At 45.3% G+C, this 21,821-nt stretch overlaps 1 protein-coding gene across 5 annotated transcripts in view; it reads right to left on the bottom strand.

Annotated features, from left to right (window-relative positions):
* SPECC1 (sperm antigen with calponin homology and coiled-coil domains 1) overlaps positions 1 to 21,821 on the bottom strand; it is a 285,266-nt gene that overhangs the window by 102,222 nt on the left and 161,223 nt on the right. For all 5 annotated transcript variants that reach the window (XM_030294995.1, XM_032591236.1, XM_030294993.1 and 2 more), the window contains one exon: positions 3,588 to 5,170. In XM_030294995.1, coding sequence (XP_030150855.1) covers positions 3,588 to 5,170 — 1,583 coding nt within the window. The remainder of the gene's footprint in view (positions 1 to 3,587; positions 5,171 to 21,821) is intronic.

The raw sequence follows: 21,821 nt of genomic DNA on the forward strand, positions 1-21,821 counted from the left end.
TGAGTCCCTTAACATCTTATCACTTGAATTCATGGTTGCTGATAGATCAACTGATATCCTGCCCTGGGGTTACAATAAGCTTTCGATCAGCCTAGAAAGTCTGGGTTTTACACCTTTTCGAAGGTAACAGAAAAGCACAGGTAACGAGCCCACTGTGATTATAGGTCAATGCCCTTGTGCACTAAGAAGGCACAAAATCACAGACCTGGGATCTCAGGTATAAAAGCAACTCCAGGTGACCTGGTGCTTCACACAGTCTTACCTCGAAATACCAGCTACAGTCTCTTCCATTCTACTGACAAATTTTTGATGATTCTAATCAGCGTGCAATACAAAGGGAATACAGGAATAATATAATTAACAGCTGACTTAAAATGTATATGCTGTACCTGGCACTCCACAGAAAATGCAAACCTTTTTTCTTTTTCTCCAAATTAGACTTGGTCTGTCCCAGAAAAATTCTCAATTTTACCGTCCTCGTGTAGATAAAGCTAGAAGGAAGGGCAAACTCATACCTTTAAATGCTGTCATTATCAACCAAGCAATGACAGACTTAACCGAACACAGAATTTTACTCAAAACACTAAGAAGAAACTAAGGAAATACAGACAAGCAGGATAAAAGGATTAATAAAGATAAAAGCAGAAACAAATTAATGAAATAAGTTAACGTAGAACCGGTAAACGAATCCAGCTGGTCTGTGTGTTCAAGGATTCAAGGCATGTGGAGTGACATACTCTATCCTTCTGAATAAGAAGATTAAATATTTTACTTATGCTGACACAGGTTGGTACACGTGCCTAAACGTGCATAAACTGGGGAAACGTCCGAGAAGACATACAGCAAACTGTCGACACTGTTTTTCTCCAAATGACGGGACTGAAGGTAGTATTAATTTTTCTCTTTATACGTTTCCATATTTCCTAAACCTTCCGTAACGAATACATAATTTTCATGGCCAGAAGAAGTGAAGCTACTGTTTTGAGATACCAAATTATTTCTTGGTGACCCATGTATTTAATGTAACGTCAATCGAAATAGCGAAGAGATAGGTGAAGGACTGAGGGGGCACTTCAAGAAGGTCATCTGGAAGATGACGCATTTTGCAACAGAGTGATGGAGAGGAAATGATTTCAGACACTAGAAGTTAATGTAAAGCTACAATCACCAACTTAAACTTCAAATGGGCACCTGGCGAGTACCTTCTATGGAATCACTTCCATACTTTCAAATTTTATTGAAATTTTATTTAGCATTTTAGCTATAAATTTAGAACACTGACAATGATAAAAAAAAAAAAAAAAAGAAAAAAGTAACACTACCTACCACTCAGATTATCAAACAACCAAGCCAGAACCAAGTTGCAACAAACTAATCTTTTAAAAAAAATTTTTAATGTGTATTTATTTTTGAGAGAGAGAGCACAAGCAGGGGAGGGTCAGAGAGAGAGGGAGACACAGAATCTGAAGCAGGCTCCAGGCTCTGAGCTGTCAGCACAGAGCCCGACGCGGGGCTCGAACCCACGAACCGTGAGAGCATGACCTGAGCCACAGGTGTATGCTTAACCAACTTAACCAACCCAGGCACCAGGCAGTAGACTAATCTAAAGGCAGATGAAGCAGTGGAGAAAAATCACCCTGTGAGCTCATGGCACAACTTTTTTCTTTTCTTTTGTGTGTGTGTGTGTGTGTTTATTTATTTTGAGGGAGAGAGAGAGAGCTTATAGGGGTGAAGAAGCAAAAAGAGTGGGAGAGAGAATCCCAAGCAGGCTCTGCCTTCTCGACTGTGTGAGATCAGGTCTTGAGCTGAAATCAAGAGTCGGACGCTTAACTGACTGAGCCACCCAGGCGCCTACAACTTGTTTCTTAAAACAGTGACGACCCTAAGGTGGGAAGTGATTTCAACCTCTCTCTCTCACCACCAGACCCCTAACATCACAGATCCAGAGCTTGCAGGAAACGGAAACTAGGAAGCCACCTGTCTGTGCCTTTCCAGCACTGCTCTGTGAGCAGGCAGGATATTATAGAATTACCAGCAACTTTATCATGTGACAAAGCTGCAGACTGATGAAAGGATTATTTTTAAAAATGAAACAGGGATCATTTATTTGATTGTGGGCTGGGTAAGATCTTCCCCAGTGAAGAAGGGGAGGAAAAAAGAGGCAATGAAGACCAGATCTGAAAGACCCAGCAACTGGACACCAAGCATTGGCAAGGGTTCAAGGGAAACAGGCACTCCCGTGGATCAGCTGGTGGGAACACTTCTGGGGGGAAAACTGGCTGAATGCACTGAGTGTCCTTAAAATGGTCACATTCGGGGCGCATGGGTGGCTCAGTCGGTTAAGCGTCCGTCGTCGGCTCAGGTCATGATCTCGCGGTCCGTGAGTTCGAGCCCTGCGTCGGGCTCTGTGCTGACAGCTCAGAGCCTGGAACCTGCTTCCGATTCTGTGTCTCCCTCTCTCTCTGCCCCTCCCCCGTTCATGCTCTGTCTCTGTCTCAAAAATAAATAAACATTAAAAAAAATAATAGAGAAAAAAAAGGTCACATTCTGACACATCAAGTCAGTGTTTAGGAATTTTTCCTAAGGAAATAACCAGACAGATATAAAAAAAAAATGTATTCACAATATCAAAAGACCGGAAGAGAACATAACACGCTCAATGAACAGGTGACTGGTACAGAACATATGAAATATTTATATACTAGAATACGGCCTGGCCTTAATATCACGTTTCAAAGAATAATGAGAAGAATATACTCACAAAATATTAAATTACACGGGGCACGTGGGTGGCTCAATCAGTTAAGTGTCCAATTCTTGATTTCGGCTCAGGTCCTGATCTCATGGTTTGTGAGTTCGAGCCCTGCACTGGGCTCTGTGCTGACAGCACGGAGCCTACTTGGGATTCTGTCTCCCTCTCTCTCTGCCCCTCCTCTGATTGCTCTCTATCCCTCTCAAAAAAATAAATAAAAATAAACCTAAAAATTTTAAACTAAAAGAGTATGTAAAGGATGAGTCTATAAAAATTTTTTTTTTTAATTTGTGGGACACACACACACACACACACACACACACACATCTGAAAGAAAACCCCAAAACAGTGGTTATATTATTACTGGGGAGGGAAATTAGGGATGATTTTAATCTCCTGTTACTAGCAGCCCAGAGCATGTTAACTGATAAACCTGGATAACCCTCTCTCATTCTGAGCCAATAAGATTCAGCTTACTTGCCACCTCTTTCAGGAAGCCCTCCAGCACTACTTTCCTTTCTCCCATATCATTCTAGGTGTTCCTCCTTGGAACTGAACTCTGAGCTGTCCTCTAGGATACTCTTTATCCCTGCATCGCACTCACTGATCTGATTCACCATCTCCCTGCTACACTTTGAACCTACAGTCAGAAATGGGGGTGTTTCATTTTTGTGTCCCCAGTCTGTCCGGAATGGAACACATCTTCAAGCTAGAAAGCTGGATTCATGAATGAAACTGGCTGAACCAAGGAGTCTCTACGCTCTGTGAATCTCAAGGTCGAGGGGAACAACGCTAAGAAGGATGAGCAAATACCGGGAAAGGACTGTGTCCTTACCTTGGCCAGTAGGCTTGAAACATGTTTAATTTCACCATGGGCCTTTAGCAATTCTTGCCTGAGCTCGGTGCAAGACAGTTCCAGCTGATCCTTCTCAGCTCGAGCGACTCTCAGCATCTCTTGAACTTCACGCGCCTCTGCCGTCTGCCCCACGGGACCGGTCTCCGTCGCTTTCTGCTGCTCACTCTCCAAATGCGCCTTCAAAGACCCATTTTCAATCTGCAGCCCTTCCAAGGTCGCCTTGCACTCCTCCAGAGTTTTGGCCATCACACCGTTATTACACCGCTCCCGTTCCAGAACCCCGGTCAGCTCTTCGTTTTCTTCCTTGAGGTGTTTAATCGCTTCCAAAGCTCCTTGGTTCTCCTCCTCCACCTTCCGGAGGCTACAGGTCAGCTGCTGCTGGATGTTAAGCAGCTTCTCTCTTTCAAAGCGGCCCTGGTCAAGAATTTCTGCACACTTCTGCTCCAGCTCCAGGATTTTGCCTTCTTGAACGGCGGCGGGCTCCTCGCTCTTTGCGCGCTCCTGCAGGAGGTTTATCAGCTTCTCGTTCTCCTGACTTAGCTGCGCGGCCCTCTCTCGGTGCTGGTGGAAAGAACTCTCCAGGATCGTCTTCTCGTCCAGCAGTTTCTCGTTTTCGGCCGTCAGCTCCTGAACCATCTGCTGCTGGTCCGACAACTCCTGCAGAGTAGCCTGCAGCTCCTCGGCCGTGCTGTGCTGGTTTTCCTCCATCTTCTGTATCTTCTCCGCGAGGGAGGCCAGAGACAGCTCGCTCACGTTGTTGGGGGAGCTGCCTGTCGTGGAGCACTTGGAGCTCTTAAAGGGGTTGCTGCTGGAGGACAGGGGCCTGGAGGGCGTGTCGGCTGTGATGTGCTCGAAATCCGAGGCATCCGGGGACAAAGAAGCTTTGGTGACGTCGCTGCTTGAAGAGCCTGATGTCCTTAACGCGTTTTCGTGTATGGGGTGCCGGTACGCATCGAGCTCGCCCGACAGCTGATTTCCGGGTGGGCTTCCGAAGCTGGACTCCTGAGTTACGGACGTTGGGCAGCTGCTCTCCCCCGTGTGACTAGCACCCCCCTCTGAATTTGGGGAATGCTCCAGATGAGTCAGTTTCTCCCTTAAGGCCCGGTTTTCCTCCTCCAGATCTGCAAGCTCCTTCTGAAAATTCTTGTTCTTCTCCTCAAGAGCTCTTAGCAAGGGTTCCGAGTCACCTGGGGAGACGGGCGTTCCATCTGCATTTGCGTCGGAAGGCTCGGTTCCTTCAGTGCTCGGAGTCCTTTTCTCCTTACATTTCTTCAGCTCGCTTCGAAGCCTGTTAATTTCACTGTCTTTCGCTTTGGCTTCTGCCAGGAGTTCCCGAACCTGGGACTCGAGCACGGCCTTTTCCCCGCCTTCATTCTCTGGCTTGGGTCTTGCGGACGTGGTCCGCAGGTGCTTCGTAGGGGTGGGTGTGCTGGAAGACGTGGGGCTGGACACCGACTTCCTGGGGTTGGAGGGACCGCGTGGCACGGTTCTCTCTCTGGAGACAGTTACCGAAAGTTCTCGAGGAGCTGGGATGCCTGTCCGTTTGGCTGTTGTCACAGCCCCTAAGGACAGAAGAAGTAGAAACCAATGAAACAACGCAAGCACTTTTATAAATGAAACCTAAGTGACTTCAACTCATGTCGGACGCGGAACGGGATGGCTGCTGCCCTTCATTCATTTCCGCCCCCCCCCCCCCCCCCCGCGCCTCTAGAAACCTACCTGGAGCTGACTGGGGTTTCTGTATCTCCTCCCACAGCCCCTAGACTTGGGGGGAAACTGACTCCAAGCCTGAACTCCTCCACTTAATCTCATCCCAGCCACAGTTGCTGGTTTAAGGCCTGGACACACCCCTCAACTGAGGTCAACAGAACACCAGGAGGGGGTCTTCTGGGTGAGTTTCTAAAACATTACTGCACATGAGGAAGGGAGCACAGAAGTCTGGGAATGGCTGCAACCTGTTGTCATCATGAGAGGAAGGTGAGAACAAAGTAGAAAGAAGGAAAGCAAATTCTTAGTAGCTCAGTGGAGTTGCTCAGTCAATCAGCCCTGGAGCTTAGCCTGTAGCTAAGCTGGCCTTCCAGTTACACAAGCCAATAAATGCCCTTCACACAAGTCATCTTGAATTGGGTTTTCTGTAACCTGCAGCCTAATGCATCTGAACTGTAACCCCGGCAACTAAACAACAGCCTTTTGACAAAATGCAAGGTCACAGTGCATTTCTTGATAAACGTTTTTTGATATTTTTAAACCTTTATTTATTTTTTAGAGAGTGCGATCTTTATTTTTGAGAGAGTGCACGAGCAGGGGAGGAACAGAGGGAGAGGGAGATACAGAAGCCGAAGCAGGCTCTGGGATCCGAGCTGTCAGCACAGAGCCCGATGCGGGGCTCGAACTCACGAATCGTGAGATCGTGACCTGAGCCGAAGTCGGACACTTAACCGACTGGGCCACCCAGGCGCCCCATGACAGAGACAGAGAGAGAATCTCAAGCAGGCTCCACACTCAGCGTGGAGCCTGACGCGGGGCTTGAACTCACAAACCGCAAGTTCATGACCTGAGCCTAACTGGGATGCTTAACCAACTGAGCCACCCCGGGTGCCCCTTGATAAACATTTTTTTTAAAAAGTTCATCAACATCTTGTGAATGAGTACAAATTTGCTTAAGAAATCACAAGACACGAATAACACCAAGGGAAGACTAATCTAGTCCAATGACCTACTGCTTTTAACACAAGTGGAAACAGTGTGCTTATTTGTATTCAGAAAAATAAGAACAAATGGGATAAGTTCGCATTACATGTAGCTATGGTACGGTTTTAAATGCTAAAGGGATTTACATAGTATGGAAATGATATAAAATTTAGAGTATTTATAACGGGAAATGTAAGGGAAGGAACTATTTTCTGTTTTCATCTATACTACATTGTAGACCATGTTAAAAAAAAATTCTAGGAGTGCGAACCCAGACATCGATCTCCTATATGGCTCTACAAATGAGACCCACCTCAGAGGTTAAAGGGTAAGAGAAAATTCTGGACCTATTTTCCAAACTCAAAGACTGATGAATCAAGGCTGACTGCGGTAACTTCCCCAACTCTGTGCCTCAGGTTGAAGGTCCCCAGTGACAAAGGACCCTAGAAGGTGTCACCAATCCCTAGGCCTCCACAAGGTAGGAAGCAGTGGAGGGTATGCCCCCCGCCCCCCAGAATGGCCCCCCAGCTCCAGTCGACCAAGACAGAAGCAGAACCCGATGTGGCACAGTAGCTCTGAGCCCAGTGCCAAGGGCCGCTTCTAAGGAAGACCTGAAGGTATGAACATGCTGAAATTGGGGGTGATGATGTGAAGGCCAATGGCATTCGGTGCTGTGTCTAACAGTTAAGTGCTTTTTAAAACCTTGACACAATAAAGCTTAAGTTGTCATACTAATATACAGAAAAACTAGATGGTTTTTCTTAAGTTTATTTATTTATTTGGAGAGAGAGAGAGAGAGAGAGAGAGAGAGAGAGAGAGAAGGAACGCAAGCAGGGGAGGGGCAGAGAGAGAGGGAGAGAGAGAGAATCCCAAGCAGGCTCTGTGCTGACAGTGGGGGCCGGGGGGGGGGGGGGGGGGGGAGGGGGGCGGGGCCTGAACTCATGAACCATGAGATCATGACCTGGGCCAAAATGAAGAGTCCGATGCTTAATAAACTGAGCCACCCAGGTGCCCCCAAACTATGGGCTTGTTTTTTAATTAACTTTTTCAAATTAGAAGTTACTGGAAAGCTAAGAGTACTACAATACACAGTTTAATGCCTTCAGGCATCTTCCTTGCATCATACTTAATGAAGAAAATACTCAATGAAGGCAAGATTTATTTAATTGTTCTCGTAAAATGAAGATTGAAATCACTAAGCAATAAACCGTTTTAGTAACGCTGGTTCTCTAGAATGAAGTAATCCTGGAAAGGGCCCTGATGAAAACGGAAGATAACTCAAGTTCAAGGCAGATGGGAGAGCCCAGCTCTTGTTATCACACAGCCACTGGCCATTCCCGACACGGCCACTGAAATGAAGGCTCCTTTTCAACCGTCCATCCGTCGGGTTTGAGGATGGGCAGGACTCAAACAGAGCAGCAGATCAACCCTGTCATCCTTTCCGGCTGAAGTGAGCTCCTCCCTTCTGCCAAATCTTAGCTTGCCCTCCACATAGGTGTTACTACTTGCACCTTACCTAGACTACTAGGAATTTTTTTACATCAGTGTACGTTTGTGAAATATATCCGCTTGTGTATTATGAAATACACAATCCAGTTGTGTTTGTTACGACATCTGTTTTCGTTTTTGTTTCTGTTGTTTCCATTCTGACACTTGATCGGCACTGCACTATACATCCGGGAACCCTGACATGGAGCACACCACTGGAAACATACACCACGGCAAGGGAGACCGCAGAGGCAGTGAGAAGCCCGGGGTTGACAGAATAAGGACGGCCTAGCCGTCACTCTGGACTTCTTTGGTCTTTTCCCCATCCTCCCATCAGACCGCCACTTATTCCTACTGAGGCTGGCTGTCTAACGGCACGAAGTTGAAATAAAAGCAAGCCCCACCTCATAATTGGGAAGACTAATACGATTTTCTAAAAAACATGCTTGCTGGGCCCCTGGGTGGCTCAGTCGTTAGCCATCTGACTTTGGCTCAGGTCATGATCTCACAGTTTGCGAGTTCGAGTACCACATCTGGTGAGCTCGAGCCTCGCTTCGGGTGAGCCCCACTTCTCTCTCTCTGCCTCTCGTGGGATTCTCTCCCCCCCCCCCATCTAACCCTCACTCACTTGTACCCCCTCTCTCAAAAAGAAAAAAATGTTTGGATCCGCCTGGATGGCTCAGTCAGTTAAATGTCCAACTCTTGATGTTGGCTCAGGTCGTGATATCGAGCCCTGTGTGGGGCTCCACACTGAGTGTTAAGCTTGCTTGGAATTCTCTCTCTCCCCCTCTCTCTGCCTCTCCCTTGCTCACATGCGCACGCTCTCTCTCTCTCTCTCTCTCTCAAAATAAACTTAAAAAAATGATGTTATACTAAAAAAAAATTTTTTTTTAAATTTTATATATTTGAGAGAGAGAGCATGCACACACAAGCGGGGAAGGGGCAGAGAGGAGAGACAGAATCCCAAGCAGGATCCACACCATCAGCACAGAACCCGATTCGGGGCTCAAACTCATGAACCGTGAGATCATGACCCAAGCCGAGATCAAGAGTTAGATGCTTAAACGACTGTGCCACCCAGGTGCTCCCTGATGTGTTATATTTTTAAAATGCCAAATGAAAAATTATAATGTGACAGATCACAGGTGCATCAAACTCTGTATTCATAGACATACACAGTAGAAGAGTACCCAGAACATTGAGAACAGGTGCATATTAAGCTGCTTGGGCTGTGAGAAAATTTCCTGTTTCTTTTGTATGGTTACATTTATGTAGTAAATTTAAAAAGCAGAAGGGAAAATCCTATCATAACAACATACAGAGAGTTAAGGGGGCAGGAAACATAAATCTGTGCAGAGAATAAAAAGCATGTTTACAACAACAATAGCACAACCATTTAAATCAGATCAGATGCCTGTCTTTTTTTTTTTTTTCAACGTTTATTTTTATTTTTGGGACAGAGAGAGACAGAGCATGAACGGGGGAGGGGCAGAGAGAGAGGGAGACACAGAATCGGAAACAGGCTCCAGGCTCCGAGCCATCAGCCCAGAGCCTGACGCGGGGCTCGAACTCCCGGACTGCGAGATCGTGACCTGGCTGAAGTCGGACGCTTAACCGACTACGCCACCCAGGCGCCCCTCAGATGCCTGTCTTAAGCAGTGATTCTCATGAGCTGAAAATAAAATATTTTCAGTCCCTTCTTTTTTTTTTTAATTTTATTTTTTTAAATTTACTTCAGTCCCTTCTTAATTTCCTTGTCTTACCCTAAGAATGCTACTTGGATTGTTCTTTGGTAGGTAGGTCTTCTCTCTACCATGCACTGATGAAGGAAATGGTGACATTCTGAAATAAATTACTAAACTTTCATTTCTTCAATAAGAATTCACAGACCTGTCCTGTGGGACATACAGGCGGGAGACAGAAATGAAAGTTCACCATTATCACCTACCACATAATTGCTGCCGTGACTCTGAAACACAAGAGAACTTACCCCTTCGGTCTCAAAGAATCTAAACTAGTAGGATATTTTTTACTCTAACCATTCATAACTTTTTTTCTCAAAAGTTCCAATAATGCATTTATTGTCAAATCTAATCTCCCCCCCTCAATCTCCATCTTTCTCAACCTTTCAGTGATATTTATTCCTCCTTCCCTTTGCTCTCCTTATCCATATCTCCTTATCCTCCAGTCGAGGAACCTGAAAAACATTTAAAATGTCCTCTCCCTTTTCTTTTGGTAACCAACCAGTCACTAAAACCAGCTATTTTTGGAAATGTTCCTATATTTTTTCTTTGTTTTCCTTTTGGTAGGGATCCAGTCTAGGTCCTTAAGAATGTTCCATCTAAATTTCTGAAATGTTCCCAAAGGTCTTTCTGATTCAAGCCTCTCCCAGCCCGGAGACATAATGGACCAATATCCCTTAAATATCCTGCTCACTGTTCTGTTCCAGAATCAGTAGGCATTCCCGCCTGCATCATGATGATGTCAAACTTTTTCCCTGGGCTTTCCTGGTCAGGCATAATCTCATCCTAATCAACATATCCAACCTTTTCACTTTTGGGTTTTTGTTCCCACCTCCCCTCCCATTGCAACAAACCTATTTAACCCATTACACATCTCCACTGTCCCTGTGATTTGTTGAAACAGCCTTTCCTTTCCATCCTTCTGATGGGCATTTAAACATGCTTAACTCTCTTCAATTAAAAAAAAAAAAATCTCGGGGCACCTGGTTGGCTCAGTCGGTAGAGCATGCAACTCTGGATCTCAGGTCTGTGAGTTCGAGCCCCATGTTGGGTGTAGAGATTACTTAAAAATAAAATCTTAAAAAGTCTGTAGCCCACATCTTCCTCCAGCTAATAGCTGATTTCCTTCTTTCCCCTCACAACAGAATCCTCCCCAGAGTCCTATACCTTGGTTGTCTTCACTTCTTCTCTCTCCTCTGCCATTACTCAACCCAAACCTTGTCCACTGAGGCCATCCACAACCTCCACATGGGCCAACACAACAGAGACCTTCAATCCTCTCAGCAGAACTGAAATAATTCCTTTTTTTTTTTTTAACTAATTACTTTATTTATTTATTTATTTATTTATTATTTATTTATTTTGAGAGAGAGAGAGAGAGAGAGAGAGAGAGAGAGAATCCCAAGCAATCCACAATGTCAGTGCAGAGCCTGACGTGGGGCTCGAACCCACGAACCACGAGATCATGACCTGAGCCGAAGTCGGACACTTAACCGATTGAGCCCCCCGAGGTGCCTGGGAACAAGCATGCCTCCAATGAACAACTCTCCTGGTTTTTCTCTTAGTTCAGCAACTGTCTTCGGTCTCTCTCCTTTGCTGGCCCCTCCCTGTCTCTCTGCTTCTACTTGTCAGAATCTTCAGACCTGGGTCCTGGGCCTTTCCTCCTCTCTTATTACAAATTATTTTCCTGGTGATTCTATTCCATCTCAAGATCATAAAATACCACTTATATACAGATGACCCCCCAATTAACTCTCTTTATATGGACTTCTCACTTGAGCAACAGATCTGAATATCAAACTACTTACTTGGTAAGTATAATCGAATTACAACAAAAGTACCTCAAACTAGATTAAAGGCATAAAGGTAGGCTAAGAAAAAGTGAACGGAATGTGCAAAAGGCCTGGAGTGCAGGGAGCCCTGACAAGGAGGGGGCTGACGGGGAAGAAGGCACATTTCTAGAGGATGCTCAAGGAAGGCCTCATGGACAGAGCTTGAGATTCAAGGTGATATGCACTCATTAAAACAACGCCAGGGGGGCGCCTGGGTGGCGCAGTCGGTTAAGCGTCCGACTTCAGCCAGGTCACGATCTCGCGGTCCATGAGTTCGAGCCCCGCGTCAGGCTCTGGGCTGATGGCTCGGAGCCTGGAGCCTGTTTCCGATTCTGTGTCTCCCTCTCTCTCTGCCCCTCCCCCGTTCAAGCTCTGTCTCTCTCTGTCCCAAAAATAAATAAAAAAACGTTGAAAAAAAAATTTTAAAACAACGCCAGGATGCTTGGAAGAAAGAAAAGGATAGCACAAGAAAAAACTCTCAAAAATTTTAAATACATTTGTCAAATTATAAGCTTCGATAGAAGGGACGGAATGCAAAAATCAAAGACCTCTCCTGATATGTAACAAGATTTAAACAGAAAAGGTAAACACTCAGGGCCAATCTGGAAGATCAAACAGTCAATTAACAGAAGATCTGGAAATACAGACCAGTGGAAGCACAGTGAAGGAAATGACCAAAAAACTGACACGAGAGAATCCTCCAACGCTGAAGAATGTGAGTCCCAGAACTTGGGTCAGGCAGAATGAATGAAAAAAGACCCACATGAAGATACCCCTTTATAAAGTTTCAGGACACCAAGAATGCCTACAAGTTCAGGGAAGGGGTGTGAGCATGAGACTGGCCATCATTCATTATAGCAGTACTGAATTCTCAAAGGCAATGAAGCAAACACCTTCAAAGTTCTGAGGGAAAATGATTTTCAACCTAGAATTCTATATCTGACCTAACTATAAACTAGTCACAGAGGCAGACAATAAAACATACTGTCAAACATATGGAGACTCAGAAAAAAATTAAACTGCTAACACCCTTTCTAAGTAAGTTACTTGAGAATGTGCTCCAGGAGAACGAGGGAGTAAACCAAAGAGAAAGAGGGTGAGTGATCGTGGGAGACCAATAGTTCTATTAGAGGAAACCAGTCACGAGGAGTCTCGAGAGGATACCCATAGAGCAAATCTGGAGAACACATCCAAACTGGGCCAAGAGGACAAGATGCCTCCCGAGGGAAGTTTCTTTGAAAGAACAGCTGGTTGGATGAAGAGTATGAAAAAAAAAATGAGGATATAATAAAAATAATGAAAGGTTCTCAAAAAAATTAAAAATAGAATGACCCTAAGACCCGGCAATTACACTACTAGGTATTTATCCAAAGGATACAAAAATACTGATTCAAAGGGGCACATGCACCCCAATGTTTATAGCAGCACTATTGACAATAGCCAGATTATGGAAAGAGCCCAAATGTCCATGGACTGATGAATGGATAAAAAACCCGTGATAGACACACACAGACATATACATAATACACACTGGAATATTACTTGGCGATCAAAAAGAATGAAATCTTGCCATTGGCAACAATGTGGATGGAACTACAGTGTATTATGCTAAGTGAAATAAGTCAGAGAAAGATAAATATCATACGATTTCACTCATATGTGGAATTTAAGAAACAAAACAGATGAAAATTGGGGGAGGGAAGGATAAATAAGATAAAAACAGAGAGGGAGGCAAACCATAAGAGACTCTTAAATACAGAGAACAAACAGAAGGTTGCTGGCAGGGTGTTGGGTGGGGGGGGGGGTGGCTAAATGGGCGATGGGCATTAAGGAGAGCACTTGTTGGGATGAGCACTGAGCGTTATATGTAAGTGATGAATCACTAAATTCTACTCCTGAAACCATTATTACACTGTATGTTAACTAACTCAGATTTAAATTTTTAAAAAAGTTCTTATCATAAGAAATAAACAGACTCTTAACTATGGAGAACAAGCTGATCGTTACCAGAGGGAAGGTTGCAGGGAGAGGGATGGGTTAAACAGATGATGGGGATTAAGGAAGGTACTTGTCATGATGAGCACTGGGTGATATATGCAAGTGTTGAATCACTATATTGTACACCTGAAACTAATACAGCACTGCATATTAACTAATCAGAATTAAAATAAGAACTTAGAAAACAGTGAAAAAAACCAGAAACTTCATAAAACCAGGAAGCTGCATAAGAAAGGTCACAAAATCGTACCACACGACTTTACTCTGCGGGGAATATATACATATATAGTGACAATTACACGGATATATTTAAACTGACCTATACACCAAGTATGCAAAACTATTTTATAGAACATTTGAATATTATCCCAGCTAGCAAATAAAGTTGAAATACATTAGGGAACAACAAATTAAAACAACTACGAAAGGGGCGCCTGGGGGCTCAGTCAGTTGAGCGTCCGACTTCGGCTCAGGTCGTGATCTCACAGTCCGTGGATTCGAGCCCCGCGTCGGGCTCTGTGTTGACAGCTCGGAGCCTGGAGCCTGCTTCGGATTCTGTGTCTCCCCTGCTCTCTGCCCCTCCCCCACTCACTCTGTCTCTCAAAAATAAATAAATACATTACAAAAAAAAAAAAAAACTATGAAATACCACTACACACCTACGAAAATGGCTAAAATCCAAAACCTTAACACCACCACGTGCCGACAGGGGTGCGGAGCAACAGGAACTCTTGTTCATTGCTGGCAGAAATGCAAAATGGCGCAGTTAGGCAGTGAAGACAGTTTTGCAACTCCTTACAAAACTAAACACACTCTTGCCGTCATTCAACTATCGTACCCCTTGGTATTTACCCAAATGAGTTGAAAAGTGATGCCTACACACAAACCTGCACAAAGATGTTCAGAGCAGCTTTATTCCCAACTGCCAAAACATGGAAGCAACCAAGGCGTCCTTCAGAAAGTGAACGGATCAACCATGATATATCCAGGCAATGGAGTATCATTCAGTGCTACAAAGAAATGAGCTATAAAGCCATGAAAAGACAGGGAAGGACCCTAAATGCAGATGACTGGGTGAAAGAAGCCATTATGAGAAGGCTACACACTGTAGAATTTCAACCATAGAACATTCCAGAAGAGATAAATTATGGAGAGAGTAGAAAGATCAGGGGTTGGGCAGAGGGAAGAACAAATAGGCAGAGTACAGAGGATGTTTAGGGCAGTGAAACTGTTCCGTGTGATACTATAATGGGTGGATACATTTGTCCGAACCCAAAGAACGTGAACCCTAATGTGAACCATGGACTGAGTGGCTGTCATGTGTCAGTACAGGTCCATCAGTTGTAACAAATGGACCACTGTAGTGAGGGATATTGATGGTGAGAGGAGCCCTGCACACTTGTGGGGGGTGGGGGGCAGGACAGGGGTTACAGGGGTGGGCACACTGTGCCCTCTCAATTTTGCTGTGCCCAAAACTGCTGTGAAAGTCTACTTTTTAAAAAAAAAAAAGGCACCTTAGCAGTTTAATTAAGCAAGTGTATGTAAGTGGTTAACTTCGAGAAGTGGGATAAGAAAGGGGACGGTGTAGAGCAACAACAGTTTTGCTTTTCATAAGGGCCCTATTTCGTTTTTTAACCTGTGCCTATACCATGTCAATAACGAGAATGGAGAAAAAGACACGTGAGTGCTGGTGGATGCAGCTCGGAAGGAGGTAATCAGGCGTCCGTTGGTTTTACAGGCGGTGCTGTTCCTTTGGACTCAGAACAAGTGAGATAAAAAAGTTTGAGGCGACTCAGCAAAGCAGAAGCAGGGCCACAAGGAACTGAAGTCTGTTATCAAATCTCAGGCCCCACCTTGCCTGTGGCGGAAGGTAATTCTTCCCTAGTTCCACTGCCTTTTGGGAAGTTTCCGTGGAGTGTTTTCTAGAGATGCATTCACCTCATATGAAAGTCAATGGAAACTCCTTGGCGGACCAAACAGAGGAAACCACTCAAAAGAATCCTACCCGTACCAATGAACCAAATCACTTGTGCAGTTTGCTTTCTGGGCTAAAAGCAAACAGTCAGGTCCACGTTTAGAGATGTTTTTTTTGTAGCAGGATAAAAGTTTTCTGTCATTTTTTTTTTTTTTTTTTTGCAGGGTGCCAAATTAATCTTGCTCACACTCCACTGGCTCAGTTGAAAACACTTGTAAATCTGCATCCTTCTCGGGGCGCCTGGGTGGCTCAGTCTGTTAAGCGTCGGACTTCAGCTCAGGTCATGATTTCACAATTTGTGAGTTTGAGCCCCCTATTGGGCTCTGTGCTGACAGCTCAGAGCCTGGAGCCTGCTTCAGATTCTGTGTCTCCTTCTGTCTCTGACCCTCCCTCTCTGTCAAAAATCAACGTTAAAAATTTTTTTTAAAAATTGCATCCTTCTCTTTCCCAAATAGTCACACTGTTCCATGGCCACCATGAACGATGCTCTCGACAGAGAGGGCCTCTGAACAAAAGACTCCGAAGGGGTTCTGGCCTAGGGAGGGCACAGCGACCACTCTGTGCTGGGTCTTTAAAGGCAAGACAAAGTGGGGAGACAAAGCGGCAGTGTTACGAGAAGAGATAATAGCATGGTCTGAGCCGCTTCTTGCAGGGGGCCCACACGGCTGGCAGTCCCCTCCAGAAGCCAAAATGCAAAACGGCTCTGGAAGGGCAGCTCCCAACACGCCAGTTGAAAAGCCCAAAGCAGGCGGGACGTCTCATTTCCATTGAAACTGAAGTGGCCAGAGGACCGGTTGGCCCCAGATTTCACTCTGCATGCTGGGTTGGCTTCCTAGCCCACTGTGTGGGCCAAATGAAATCCTCATTACCTAACTCCTCTGCATGGGAGGTGCGCCCCCAGGGTCTCTGGTCAGCAAACTGGAAAGGAGAAGGGGCTGACGGCGGTGGGGCTTTAGTGAATTACAACATCTGCCTCTCCGTGTGTAGCCTTCCCTTCAGTAGAGATGAGAAAAGATCCACTTCCCGATTTGTGAGTCTTTTTTTTAATTGTTTAAATGTTTTGTTTATTTTTGAGAGAGACGGGGGAGAGAGAGAGAGAGAGACAGCACTAGAGGGGGAGGGTCAGAGAGAGAGGGAAACAGAATCGAAACAGGCTCCAGGTTCTGAGCTGTCAGCACGGAGCCCAACGTGGGGCTCGAAGTCATGAACCGTGAGATCACGACCTGAGCTTAAGTCGGGCACTTACGTGACTGAGCCACCCAGGCACCCAATATGTGAGTCTTGATGCACCTGAGAAGGACCCATTCTAGATCACGATTTAGCTCTGACTCCCTAACATTATATACACTTTGCCCAGTGACAGCTCCATCTCATAGCAATCACTGAGAAACTTCCAAATTCCACCACTAAAAGGAACCAAATTCATCTGCATGTGCAATTACAGAAATTGGACAATTAGGCAGAGGGGGCGTGCTGAAATAGGTTTATCTGGATTAACATCACTTTGTTCTGTTTTCTTAAACCACGCATTGGTCAAAACATAGAACTTTAAGGAATTGACCACGTTCTTTATTTTTTTTTAATGTTTATTCATTTTGAAAGAGAGAGAGGGAGAGTGGGGAGGGGGCAGAGAGAGGGAAAGAGAGTGAATCACAAGCAGGCTCTAAGCACAGAGCGCAGAGCCTGATGCAGGGCTCAAACTCATGAACCATGAGAACCTGACCTGAGCTGAAATCAAGAGTCAGATGCTTAACCGACTGAGCCACCCAGGTGGCCCTTCCCACGTTCTTTAAACGGAGAGTTCGCAATGTAGGCAATGCTAATACCAGTTCACATCTGCACCACTTTGGTCTTTCAAAGCGTTTTCATACACATTAATTTGCGGCTCACAAAAATCATTTGGCAAAGTGCTGTTATCTTTATCTTATGGATAAGGAAACGGACTGTCTGAGACGCTTCACAATTAGCCCAAGGGTCTCACAGTAAGTACGTCTTCTGATACCTAAGGAAGCACAGAATCGTATCATTTCCAAACTGGAAGAAACAGAGAAACCATGTAGCCTGATCTTTCATACAAAGTAGTATCAACAGCATCCAACCTCTGATGCTATTTACCAAACTGTCAAGTGCTAGAGACCAAGGATTTGCAGTGAAAGAGAAGCCAGCACCGGACAGCCCCTTCCACTGCTGGAGGCTCCAACAGTTGGACAGTCCTTCTTTATACGGGGCTCAGTTTGATCTTCGTTAACATGGCACATGTTGGTTCCAGTTCTGAAACGATCTGGAACCACAAAGAACAGAATTACTGCTTCTTCCACGTGACATCTGAATATGTGAGGGCAGCTTTGTTTCGCTCCTTGGTTTCCCATTCTTGAAGCAAAAGCATTCCTCACCCTTCCCACCAGGCCTCACGGGACCCGGGGTCATTCATCAGGGGGACTGCCTGGAGAGCCTCTGATTTAGCAACATCCCTCGGAAATGTTACCCAGAATCTCAAAAATGCTGCAGTTGTGGTCGCTATGAGTTAGGAATCGTCTAGTCACAAGAGGACACCCAATTCAAGCCTGAAACAATAAAATGAGTTTTTGGCTTCTATAACTGGAACTCCAGGGGCAAGTCTGACTTGAGGTCCAGCACGACTGAAATATGCTTTCAGGGACCGTCGCTCTCCCTTGCACGTGCACCTGGACGGGTTACCTTCATCAGCGATCTGCCTTGCCTCATGGCAGTGTGATGCCTGGGCAGCTCCGGGCCTCAGTCTGCACACCATCAAATCCAGGGAATGGTGCTAAGACTCTTCTGGAGGCCCTAACAAATGTCTCCTCGCATCTCATTCAGCCTGGGTCGCTACTGGCCTCGACTCATGAAGGTCAAGGTGATATGCTGATTCATTGAAGGCCTGGGCAGGGTGGGGTGGGGGGGCGGGGAAGGGGTGAATTATCCAAGGAGAAAGAAATCCTGACAGAAGGGGGAAGCAGACGCCAGAACAAACATCAAAGTAATCCAACACACACAAAATGGCATAGTGCACCCGTTTTTAAAACAAATAAAAAAAGGCTTCAGACCCCAGCAGGGGACATTAGGCAACAATTAAAAATGAAAATTATGGGGGCACCTGGATGGCTCAGTCGGTTAAGCCTCCAACTTCGGCTCAGGTCACGAACTCATGGTTCATGAGTTCGAGCCCTGCGTTGGGCTCTGTGCTGACAGCTCGGACGGAGCCTGGATCCTGCTTCAGATTCTGTGTCTCCCTCTCTCTCTGCCCCTCCCCTGCTCACGCTCTGTCTCTCTCTCAAAAATAAATAATAAACAAAAAAAAATTTTAATGAAAATTATGCATACTGTTTAGCCAGTTACCACTGTTTCGGGACAAAGTTTCCCCCTAATTTCATAGGTAGAAAAAACCATTTTATTTTTTTTTTAATGTTTATTTATTTTTGAGAAAGAAAGAATGAGCCGGGGAGGGGCAGAGAGAGGGGGACGGAGGATCCAAAGCAGGCTCTGCGCTGACAGCAGTGAGCCCAACGCGGGGCTCGAACTCCCGAATCGTGAGACCGCGACCTGAGCCGAAGTCGGATGCTCGGCCGACTGAGCCACCCAGACTCCCCTGGAAAGAACCATTTTCTTTTGCAGTTGAAGAACCTGGGAAAGGCCTGGCCAGGCACTTGTGACTTCGATGCTCTCACGTGGCTGCAGTAACCGGAAGACTTGCTGGGCCGGGCATGCCACGGGGCTCGCTCACGTGGCGGGCAGGGCAACCAATGCGGTCGCGTGGCAGCTGAGCTGGGCTGTCGGTCGGAGCACTGTTGGGGGGCCTCTCCAGGAGGGGGCGGGGGGTGGGTCTCAGGGTGGCTGGGCTTGTTACAGAATGGCTCAGGGCTCCGGGTGTGTTTCTGCATACAAGGGTCACCACATGGCCTCTTCCAGGCCAGCCTTGGCAGTCACACAGGTCACTTCTGTCATACTCCACTAGGAAGCAGTCCTGGGCCTGCCCAAGTTCAAGGTTCGCGTTCCTTGACGGAGCAAGTGGCAAAGTTGCACTGGGGAAGTGCACACGAGGTGGGAGGCAGAGGCGGAGCCGTCTCAGGGGAATACAATCCGTCACACCTCCCTAGGCTGACCACACAGTTTTATCTCATGAAGCCATTAACCGTGTGCCTCTATTTCCCAAACTGATGTTCTCGTTGTTGCAATGTCTAGACATGGAAGCCAATGTTCATTCCACTGACAGGTTGCTAGTTCCAAATTCACACTGAAGACAGTGGTAAGATCCACTCCCTGGTAAATACAAGACTCTCGATGTTTTGCACTTTTTGGGGCAAGCTGGTCCCATTTCTTCCCTACAGTGAGAAGGAGTAAAGGCATGCTTAAGCAATCTGTTGGGCAGGCACCTGGGTGGCTCAGTTGGTTAAGTGTCTGACTCTTGATTCTGGCTCGGGTCAGGATCTCACGTTCATGAGATCGAGCCCCACAATGGGCTCTGTGCTGACAGCACAGAAACTGCTTGAGATTCTCTGCCTCCCTCTCTCTCTCTCTGCCCCTTTCTGGCTCTCTCTCTCTCTTAAACAAACTTAAAAATATATATATATATGTTGTGGCTTCACCATTTCTTCAAAATCAACCTCTAAGAGCAATGAAAATATGTTTAGTGTTTCACCACAAAAGGAATAAAATGAACCTTCCCTTACTCTTCACTTACTTTATTAATATTTTTAATTTAAAGAAAACAGAAACAGACTTCTCTCCTATGCACAACTTATTCTGCACCAAATACTTTACATATATTATATTAGCTCACTTAAACCCTTTGTTGCAGCTACTGATTTTATATGTATTTTACCTCGCAGGAAATGGAGGCATAGGTGCGTTCAGATAACTTGCCCAAGGTTACAACAGCTTAAGTGGAGATTTGAACCTAGGAACGTGGGCTCCAAAGTTCTCACTCTTAGTCACCAAACTCTCCCCTCTGGCATACAGAAATAATAATGCTCTTTCTCAAACTGAAATAATCAAAATCCCTTATTTTCCTGAGATAGCAAAATGAAATATGAGATATGGAAAGAATGTGTTCTTCCACACTGACACAGACAGGCCTATTAGTTTTTTGTTTGGGATCATAACATATGCATATATGACATAAAGCTGTTAGCATTTCTTTGTGAATTCTACTTTTATCACTAGAAGGCATTTACAGCCTTCCAGGACACTGAAAATAGAGCTAACTTGTTCTCTTTAATAATATAGTACTTCATAGGAGTGATGAACTACAATTTATTCAATCAGTTCCTGCTGAGGAACATTCAGATTTGGGCCATTACAAAAAAAAGGGGGGCGGGGGGTGCCTGGGTGGCTCAGTCGGTTAAGTGTCCGACTTCGACTCAGGTCACGATCATGCAGTTCATGAGTTTGAGCCCCGCGTTGGGCTCTGTGCTGACAGCTAGGGGCCTGGAGCCTGCTTCACATTCTGCGTCTCCCTCTCTCTGACTCTCCCCACTCGCACTCTGCTCTGTCTCTGTCTCTCAAAAATAAGTAAAAACATTTAAAAATTTTTTTAAAAAAATGTACTGCAATTACCAACCTTTTTCTGCATTCACTACATTCTTAAGTGGTGGTGTTTTTATTTCTAGGGGGCAGAATCCCCCAAGATGGGACTGCTTTGTCAAAAGGAACATACAACTTTTCAATCTCAATAGCTGTCACTAGATTCCTTTCCAAAAAGATTACAACCATTCATGCTGCCACCAACAATGCACAGGAATAATTTCTTCTTTAGACCCTGATCAGTGCTGATTATTCTTTTTGAGGGGTGAAAAATGATTTCCTCTGACTTCCATTTCTCTGATTACAAGTGATGTTCAATATCTTTGTTTCCTCTTTTTTCTTTCCTTTCCTTTTTTTTTTTTTTTTTTTTTTTTTGGTTTTGTTTTGCACTGAGTTACTTATCACGCTACTGCCAACTGACCTGTACCACTGCCTCCTTAGATATTTATCTACCCTTATCTGTTTATAGGTATACCTCACAGATTCAGGATATTTTGAACATTTTCCCCAGATTGTTACATATGTCTAAGCAGAGGCTAGATATGCCTCAGTATTTCTTCTCTTTTCCTTTCTCAACAACATGACTTCTTTGGGGGGGGCACATGGTTCCAGAATAAGGGCATTCCCCAGCCTCTTTTGCAGCGGGGTGTGGCTGGGTAGCTAAGTTCTGGCCAACTGGATACAGTATCTTCTGGAAGCTCCCCTTACCAGGCAGTGCTCACCCCTTTCCTCCATTCTTATCATACTATTATCGCTGCTTGAAATGCAAAGGTCATGTTTGGGACGTGAGGTCAGGATCTCACCTAGTGGAACCAGAGGTCAACAAGAACCAGGCCCAGCACCTCTGAGCCCCATACTGGCCTGGACCATGTACTGAGACTTTAAAAAAAATTTTTTTTAATATTTATTTTTGAGAGAGAGAGACAGAGACAGAGACAGAGCACGA

The sequence above is a fragment of the Lynx canadensis genome, chromosome E1 (genome assembly GCF_007474595.2).
Source record: "Lynx canadensis isolate LIC74 chromosome E1, mLynCan4.pri.v2, whole genome shotgun sequence".
In the NCBI taxonomy this organism is placed as follows: domain Eukaryota; kingdom Metazoa; phylum Chordata; class Mammalia; order Carnivora; family Felidae; genus Lynx; species Lynx canadensis.